General features: G+C 40.3%; 1 protein-coding gene across 1 annotated transcript in view; it reads left to right on the top strand.

The window, feature by feature from the left end:
- The first annotated feature begins 1735 nt into the window (after positions 1 to 1735).
- LOC139593922 (von Willebrand factor D and EGF domain-containing protein-like) overlaps positions 1736 to 10069 on the top strand; it is a 42867-nt gene continuing 34533 nt past the window's right edge. The window contains exon 1 of the mRNA XM_071435456.1: positions 1736 to 2584. Coding sequence (XP_071291557.1) covers positions 1915 to 2584 — 670 coding nt within the window. The 5' untranslated portion in view covers positions 1736 to 1914. The remainder of the gene's footprint in view (positions 2585 to 10069) is intronic.

Genomic DNA, 10069 nt, shown 5'->3' with positions numbered 1-10069 from the left:
AGTAGAAGGAGCTCAAAGCTATAATCAGGGCTCATTTTGGAAATTTGTCAGAGAGGTCATTCAGCCCTTCACTGTCATTCCTGTTGATTTCTTGTCCCTGAATCAAATTTTCTAAGGGCTATAATGATCATCTATTACTGATAATTTTCTGTAGAGATACTTCTTTCATCTTTCTCTCATTCATTCATTTTTAAAAATCCTTTGACTTCTCCCATCCTCACATGCTCTTGTTGCTGATGTCCTCCTGCTTCATCATCTCTGTTCTCCTATTGTGTGTCCCTCATCATTCACCAGCCTTACTTTGGATACTGAAATCCATGTATTTGCCTTCTGCTCCACTAAATACACATATTTACCTGCTGATGGCCACAGCTCGATCCAGCACCACTGTAAATCTCCAAAACATTGTGCTTCAGGGCAATAGAAACTCATCAGCTGCCAGCAGAATGACACTATTTATCAGCCAAATAAACACTGCTTTGGCTGCCAGGATTTGTTTTGGTCCAGTCAATGCCCTAACTTTCATCTGACCCTTGCCAAGCATCCGAATCTCTTTCCTTGCTAAATATGGTTAAGATCTCCATCAATGGGAGTTTTTAGAAAGTGATTAATATTGATATTTAAAGAAAGAGGTGCATCCTGCATGGGGTTAACCCCAGAAGCAAGTGAGGGTTGTTGTTCAGGATCCAATATATTCCATATCCTACAGAGTGAATGTGCCAGAACCGGTTAAAAATAGCCTCTTCCATTCATTAGCGTCAGCAGATGGCCATTAATCTTCCTGAAAGTATTGATTCAAGCTCCTCGTCTCCACTTTCAAGGCCCTTCACAGAGTCCCCTCTGCCCATCTATCATCCCTCCTTACACAGCTGAAAAGGTGGCTGGCTTTGGGACAAGTGGGTGACAGTAACAAACCGGCCGCTCCCTCGCATGCTGCCCCTGACGCCTGCGGGGAGCTGTACGCAGCACCAACAAAGCTCTTCCATTTGTCTCCTTTAAAAGCTCTCCTAAAACTTCCCTTTGCCATCAGAAGGGCTGCAGAAGCATTCCAGAGTCACCCACGGGTGTGATGGCACTGGAGCCTCTCCAGGGCACGCTCTTGCCAAGGGCCATGTTGACACCGTGTGTTTCTCCACCTCCAGCACCTGTCTGTGCCAAGCTGTGGTGTTCTGTCTCCTTGACTCTAAGAGCTGGAATGCAAACTCTGAGTTATGCCCTCAGAGCATTTCCCAGCACAGGCAGGTAATAAGAAGCAAATCCTGGCTCAGGAGGTCAAGAACTGGAAGATTCTCCACAAAAAAGGTGCACAGTACCAAAACCTCATGCACTAGTTCAAGCCAAAAATTAGTAAAGCAGCAGGGCAAGTTTTTGCTTGGCTGCAATTTAACCCCTGCATGTCAGCCCAGTGCTGCAACTCAAATAATGCCTGACCTTCCCTGAGACTTGCTACTAAAAATATATTTCATCTGGTTCATGAATACCACCCTTTGAGGGTCATCACTGCAGTTCCCTATGCATCAGTGCTGGTGTCACCCACAGCAGACAGCCCCATATAAGTGCTAAACCAGTTGGAATAAACATCCCTGTAATATCTGATAATTAACTCTTTTACTTCTAGAATTGATGTTCTGTTGTTTGCTCCAAGCCCAAAAGTTCACTGTGGTTCCTTTCAACTCTAGACCAGCAAATTTAGCTAATATATCTCTTCCTTCTGCCCTAGTTTCAAGATCTTTCAAAACCCACGTGGACTCTCCTGGAAGAAATATTGAAGATGCTGGAGGCTCTCACCAAGAAGATGTATCTAAGACATCAAGAAATGCATTTTCCCTTCTTTCCCAACTCCAAATTCCAAGACGAGATATTACATTCCTTTTGGAAAGAAACCCCACAGCCATTCGCACTCCATCCCTTACAATGGAAAGGGAGACTTCCCAAGCTCAGACACCACCAGAAAAACAGCCTGATATGGAATTCACAGCACCTGAGAAGCAACCTTTTCTTGAGAAAGGTGGCACACTCACACCCCTTCTGCATGAGGAGCCGGAGCCCCGAGCCCCGGGTGCCAGTGTGACCTCCCACCCCCCTCTCCGTTTTAAGCAGCACAAAGAAGCGACAGCACGGACCGTTCCTCCTCATCCCAACACAAATCCAGGTTCATTCCCTGCGAGCTCACAGCCTCATTCCAGGCATGGTCATCCTCCCAGGAAATGGCCCAGTGGAGTCTCAGTCTTGAGGAGCAAACCACCAAAGGGTTTCCCATCAGAGCAGCCCAGAGCATCTCCTGTGGCCCCGCAGCTCCCGGTCCCTCCCCAATGGCTGGGTCCTTCCCTGGATGCTCCATCCCGGGGTGCAGGCTCTGCTCCTGGAGCAAGGCTCCCAGCACACCCCACAGCAGCCAGGAGGGGGTTCAGCAGAGCAAGGGGGGCTGTGGAGGTGCTGAAAACCAGCGCTGGGGTGCAGCCCAGGGCAGTGTGTGCTGAGCTGCTCTGTTTCAGTGGTGTGCAGTGTGAGCCAGCTGCAGAAGGAGAGTTTCAGTGTGGTCCTTGTCCCCCTGGATACAGTGGTGATGGAATTACATGTGAAGGTAAGGGAGAAAATCCTCTTTTAAATGCTCTAATATCTCCAAGTCTAATAATTCTCCAAAGTAAAAATTATTTTTTGTTATAAATTTGGAGATTTTTGGGGCCATTCTGTTTTCAAAACCAATTATATTTCAAAATGATAAATAAAACCTATACCTTTGAAACAGCTCTTTCTGCTTACAAAAATGACCTGTTTATTTGATACCATCTAATCTATTAAAACCAGGGACAGATTGTGATCTTGCTTAATGCCAGATTCGTTCTACTAAAGTCATCACATTCAAAACCATATAAAATTTCTGTGAGAAACAGGAAAATTGATTCTACTTCTCTATACAACACATTCTAGGAAAAACTAATTTTTCTAATAGCTTAAAAATTACCTGTAAATATCTATCTAATATCTCAAATTTGAAACTGAACTTGTCATCTGAAATGTATAGCACCAGAGGGGTTTTCACAATATATTGAGTTATTTATTAGGCACCTGAGAATCCCTCCATAAACCCATAGGATTATGTACTTTGTTGAAGCAATGAATTCCCTGACTTTGCTATCATTAATCACACCTTTTGCTGACATCCCTCTGAAAAGTTGATATCTTAACTGGCCTTCCACCACAAAAAGCAAAAAGTATTTGTAACATTCATTCCCCTCTTTCTCATCTGGTCTCTCATTCCTCATGCACAGAGCAGGGGGGTCTCAGCCATGATGTACTAGAAGGGACCTTGCTGTGAGCCAGGCTTTGTGGGGGTGTGAAGCCCCCAACACTGCTGCAGCTCTCTGAGCTTAGAGCACTATTGGAGATATACTACAAAATGTACAAAAAAAGGTTTCTGCAATCTTGAGCACTTCATTTTTTTGCCTATTTGCACATTTCTGAAACACCCCTCCTAAAGGATTTAGAGTTACTTGGCACAAAGGAGTTTGTCTTTAACTTCTGGTTTATACCTAGAGATGGAAAAGCACCAAGCAGGTTCTGGTACTGGGAAGCTGAAAGCCTCAAAAACCTTTCCCACATATATATGAATATTTACAGTCTGGACATAAGGCTGCTGTGTGTTTAGCAGACCCATCAGTATACTCCTTAAAACATAAATCTACCTTAAAATGTAAATCTCTCTCTGCCTTTTACTTGTGAGATGTTTCCTTCAGTTACTTCTATTACTGAAAATCTCCCTGGAGAGTCCTTAGGATGAAATACTTTATTACCAACATCATTCTGCCTTTTGGGGCTTGATGACACAATGCACAAACATCTTTTTTTGTCTCTTGTCAGTGTCCATGACAACTGACTCAATAATTATCCTGTCCCTTCCTTTTTCTTCTCCATCCTGAGCCCCTGCACACCTGCCCCCTTGAGCAGAGCCAGTGCTGTGAACAGCACCCATTGTGCCTCCAGCTGAGGATGTCCTGTCCCATGTCAGATGAAGGTGATTCATCCTGACAAACGAGGCTGAAAAATGAGGGCAATTTCTTGGATTAAGGCCTGTCACACCCTCAGCTACCAGCACCTTGTGATGCCCACACTGCACCAACTCCCCTCGGGACAGCAGTGCCCTCTGGCAACAGGAGGCACAAATATTGGGCAAAAAATCAAAGCTTGGATGAGACCAACATTTGCAAAATCTCCAGGCTTCAACATAACATCCTTGGCAAGTGAGCAAAAATGTCAAGAGACTCAGACACTATTGATAGTTGTCACCATCTTATTTCATATCAAAATTCAACAAGATAAAAGAGCCAGCCTGATGATAGCAAGTTTTAATGCCTTTGGATCTTGAGGGGATGTGACCTTTGTTTAATAAGAATGTCTGAAAATCTAAAATCTAAAATAAGAAGTACTTTACCAAGTGGTATGTATGTTGTGATAGAATGCAATTTATTTTTTTCCAAATGTGCAGATTCAAAACCAGGCTTGGAGGACTCGTAGGAAAAAAACATAAGGAGTATCCTGAAAACTAATTTCTTTCCTAAAGTATTTCATAACACATTTCATATCTTTAATATAAAATATTAAATATATTTAAATATATTTAATATAGAATATTAAATAGATTAAATATAACATTTTATATATTTAATAGATAGAGATATTTTATATTTTATATATATGAAATTTTAGATATTTATTATTATTACTTTATATTAAAAATATTTAATATATTTAATATAAAATATTAAATATATTAAATATATCATTTTATATATTTAATAGATAGAGATATTTTATATTTTATATATATAATTTTATAACATTATTATTTTATCTTAAAATATTAGATATATTTAATATAAAATATTAAATATATTAAATATAACATTTTATATATTTCATAGATAAAGATATTTTATATTTTTATATATATAAAATTTTATATCTTTAATATTATTATCCCTCTGGACAAGCCCCTCAGCCTCCCTGTCACAGTTCAGTTGGAAGTCCTCTCCCTCTGCTTTGTCACCCTGCACTGGGGGTGACACAATCTCAGGACCACAGGATGGAAGAGAGCCCTGGGGACCATCAGGTGTAACCCCCTACCTTCTCTTGGACAAACACAGCTAAATGTCAGTGTGTTTGGCTCATATTTAAGATATCTAAACTGAGATATTTTCAGACCATGTCAGCAATTTCCATTTGGATGACTCCCTTCACTGCTGACATCTGTATTGTCTGTCAGAAGAAGAACCATGCTTTTGCTCCTCCTGCTTTGGTGTAATATTATTATTATTATAAAGAATATTATTATTATAAAGAATTACAGATTGTTTTCCTTCTATCAGCAGCCATGTACTCTGCAGGTGAGGGGAGATGAAACAGTTCCTCAAGGCTCTGCTGCTCTTTTCCCTTCCTGCACAAAGGCAATGAGACCTTTTTTTAGTAGCCTAATGTTAAGGCTTCACAGTCCAACAGGCCAGCTTTAAAATCTTCATTTCAGAGCAGTGTTCTGGAGACAGTCAGCATCACCTACACAAAAATAAAAAATAAGTAGGGGAGGAAAGGCCTGCTGTAGTCCACTGGATTCTCCCACATTTTCTCCAGCAGAAGATGCTCTCTGGCATTTCTGGAGTCAGCTTAGCCAAGCATCCCCCTGGTGATGAGGGAGGTTCTGCTAAATACTTAATTTTGACTCTGAGTGCTGTTTCCAAGGATTTCTGCAGTAAAAACCAATGCATTGGGACAGTCTCCTCCTAGCAGGTTTTGGGACAGCACGAATCACCTGCCAAGGAGCACTGCAAGAGCAGCAGAGCACAAACAGAGATTTACACATTTCAGCTCCATGTGCCAGTTGAATAAAAACCTAGCACTGTAATGATGCAGAACGAGCCCAGACAGGACTGATATCAGATATCAAAGCATTTCTGACGTTTTATCTGGTGTGTTACAAGTGGCACATGGGCTGCAGTGATTTGTAACACCTGGGGCTAACACTCTGAAATATTTGTTAGTGTTGGGAGTCACCCCAGAGCAGCTCCTTGCCATCCTGCCTCTGTTCCCCACTCTGCCAAGGTGCACAGGCCATCACTTGCAAAGCTGCTGAACCCATGGGCAAGGAAAAGGGGGAAATGCTGCCATTTCCCTGGGCTCAGCTCACTGCCCAGGGTCTGTGCATGTGGCACTGCCTGAGAGCAGCTGTTGGACCCCCAGAGCTCCTTAGGGTGCCCCAAGGTGGAACACTGCCTTTCCATTTGATAACAGAATTGATCTGAATGAAAAATTCTGCTCTGGGTGTCATTGTTGGGCTTCTTTCTGAGAGGCCTAAACCTGAAAACTGATGAAACATAACGATTTAAACCAAATTTCTTGTCATCCTTTTTTTTTGTTTGTTTGTTTTGTTTCATTTTCCTGATTCCAAGCTCCTTTGATAGTGATTGTCTGGTCCCTAAACCTATACCATTAAAAAGTCAGCCTCCATTTCATAGAATACAGACAATTATTTAAAACCATTTTGGATTAGGTTGACAGCTAAGCAGTGGTATCATTCTGGTATTTCAGCAGTCATAAAAGAGCCTCAGCGTTCCTGTCAAAGATAAAGTTATAATACTTTAGAAAAAATATTCTTAAGAGGGTATAGTCAGTAAAAATTTGAATTATTTAATTGGTTTTATACAGAATTTTCTAGGAGCAGGGGAAGTCTAGAACAATGGGAAGTCTAGAACAGTGGGAGTGATGTTTTCTGCTCAAGAGTCAAAAACTCAGCGTTGCCTTGACATTACAAAACCACTTTTCATAATTTTCATCATAACAGAAGAGATGGAGAAATTGGGAAAGCATTATGGCTTCACCATGCACAGCTGCATGAAATGAGAAAAAAATTTGGGTAGCTCACATTAATTTTTTTGACATTTTACACCCAAAAAAGATCTACCATATCAAACCAGAAGTCCTCTCCCTTTCTCCAAGAGCTGCCAACTGCATTTGTCTGACAATATGTGGGAAAGATATAGGGACACTGCCTGAAATAGCTTCTCAGAAATTATGGATCATGTGCACCAAGGTGATGCCTTGGAACTTTATCCTGTTCACCCTTTCCAGGTCACATCTGATTTCAGAGTTTTCTATCCTAAAGTCATATTTTTCTGAAGGACCTCATGATTCACTTGTTCTTTGTACAAAAGCTCTTCTATAATTTTGTTTATTTATCATTGCCTCTTTTTCTGCATCTTTCCTACTTTCACTGTAGCTTTTCTGAGCTGAGGGCTCAGACCTGTCCGTGGTATTTGAGATGGAGTTCACCATGGGTTCAGGCCGTAAGGAAGTCTGGCATTCTGTGCTCTGCTCCATTCTGAACAATTCCTACCACTTCATTTGGGATTTTTTTGACTGCAGATGAGCACTCAGCTGACATTTCACAAAGCAAAATGCATTGGTACAACCTAGCCAGCAATGGTACCTGCACTTTTATTCCCAATTTATTCAGTCAAGTTTCTCTTGTTAATATTCCAATTGCTGTGGTGGACATTTCTCTCACAACTGGGCTCCAGAGTGCTGGAATATTTAAATATGCAATGAGTTAATTTAATTGCACTAATACATGCTTTAATCCTATGCTTCATTTCATTTATCTGTGCATCTTACATGCAAAAGAAATGCTCCAGTCCACAGCTTTCCAAAAGAAAAGACAACAACTGAGGAACTTTCCCTTTTTTCACCCTGCCCTTGTGCTGAACACATTAAAACTTCATCTGCACATTTAGGAAGTTAGGTTAATGTATCTTTGAAAGGAAATAAATAATGTACAATGAAAAAAGGTAGACTTCACTGAAGTCTGTCCTGATCTGACTTTGGTGCAAAATTCTAAGCAGGCAAAGCTCTCACAGCTCCAAGCCTGGCTTTATTTGCACAGACCCAGGGCCTCACGTGGGGATGGCACAGGGAGTTACTCACTGTGGAGATGCCAAGCAATAACTCTGTCCTGGAGGATATTTGCTGATTAGGCTATGGAAAATGAGGGAAAAAACACAGCATCTGGTATTCCTGAGTGCCCCTGAAGTTATTGCAGAGAAACTTATAAAAACTGTATGATCTCATTTTAATGGAAAATAGAAGTTTGGGGATATTTCCCAAAAAGCCTTTTCAAAGGAAACAATAATGCACTTCTCCATTTTCACCTCCAGATTTTAAATTGTAAACATAAACATATGTACACTTGACAGCAAGATTGACCATTTGCAGCAATGTTTTCCTCTTTGCTGTTATTTTTCCCTATCCAAAACCGCTTAGGATAAAAACACCGCAATACCTTCCTACAATTTAGCAAATGCTCATGGAAAAAAGTATTCATTTCAGAAGATGAAAGATAGAAGTTTGGGAAAATAATTTGACATAAGCAGTATATTTCTATTACAGTGGGAAATGTCTTTTAAGTGAATATTACTCTTACTCTCACAGAGGAGCCAGTGTTCAGTTTTTATCTCTTGCTTTTCACCAGTAATGGAACAGTTTTAAACATTTTACTATTAAATGTCACCGTAAGAGCTAAATGTTTTAATATCCAAAATACCATGTTCTTTTCTGACAGTTCAGATGCATCTCAGGATGTGCAAAGGCCAGATGGAAAGTGCTCCATTCACACGGACACACTTGCTCTAAGTGCTACACAAACCATGCTGAAATAAAGCGTAAAATACTTGAATGTCACTGTGCTTGGCACAGCTCTGAGGCACCTGGAGGCTTTATGCAACCATCATCCTACAGGGAAGGCAATCACATTTAATGTACTTTTAAAAGAGTGGTACATTTTTTCCCCCGGTTTTGTACCCCCCTTACAAAGAGGGGCAAAGAAATCACAATCCCAGGTTGCTCCAAACCCCATCCAAGCTGGTTTTTGGACACTTCCAAGGATGGAGCAACCACAACTTCTCTGGTCAAGCTGTGCCAATGCCTAATCATCTTCACAGCTGATAATTTCTTCCTAACACCTTATCTAAATCTATTTAGTTGTCCAGACAAAGATAATTTGGGTTTATCCCTTCTTTTTTTTTTTTTTCCCCCATGGATGTATACTTGGAATTTCAGCTAAGCTCATGTTGATTTGCAAATGTCTCAACCTTATCTAATGAAAAATAAATTTAGCTTAATGACATTCTCAGCATATACAGTATGCTCTAAAATACACTTGTAAGTCTCCTATTTTCAGGAAGGTCAAATCCTAAAGTTACATAATGCAGCATTGAAAATTTCATCATTAAATACCAAATATATTTCTTCAATGCTATTTGTGTCAAAGTGGTTTATTTAACAGCACCTTCTTGGAGTTTGTCTTTTCTAATACAATTAGAAAATGTGTGATGGCTTTCATTATTTTTTTGGACGACAAAGTTCATATTCCATGGCCTGGTGACAATCACAAGAGGTGATGAGGTCTTTAACACAATAACTGCATTTAAATTATGTGGCTTCCCAAGAATTAGTCCTTCATTTGGCTTTCCATCTCCATAGTCCATTTTCCAGCTTTAGGAACAAAATGTGGTGCATTAAGGTTCTCTTCCCTCGTAACAATGCTTAAAATGAAAGATGCTTTGTTTCAGGTCTCGTTAGCTTCATTTTGCTTTTTCCTTGGAATAACCTTGCTTAGCCTCATATCCTTCATAAAAGACAAAACTCTGCCAGTGAAGTGAGCCAAAGTACAACATTTTTCACTGTATTCACTTCCCACACACAAGGGAAGATATTTTTCATTCTGTTATGTGAAGTGCCCTTTTTTTTTTTTTCCCAATAACATGAGGTGCCTCTGGAACACATTTCTTGCCACAGAGTTTCTCCTTTGAGTGTTAGTAGTCATCCTGTCCCTTCTGTGATGATTTTGTCTCTTCAGTGATCATCCTGTCCCTTCTGTGATCTTCCTCCTCTTTTGACTTTGCCAAATGCAATTAACTCTTATTAGAGGGTTACAAAAGAATTCTCATGTACCTGCCTTAGATCATAGCTTCAATGGTCCAAAATTTCCAGGCTCCCTGTACAATAAAGTTTTTAGATTCAAAAT

The sequence above is a fragment of the Agelaius tricolor genome, unplaced genomic scaffold (genome assembly GCF_023055355.1).
Source record: "Agelaius tricolor isolate 1412-34295 unplaced genomic scaffold, bAgeTri1.0.p SCAF_10, whole genome shotgun sequence".
Classification (NCBI taxonomy): Eukaryota; Metazoa; Chordata; class Aves; order Passeriformes; family Icteridae; genus Agelaius; species Agelaius tricolor.
The sequence above is the reverse complement of the archived record's forward strand: the minus strand, read 5'-3'. Positions and strand labels throughout refer to the sequence as shown.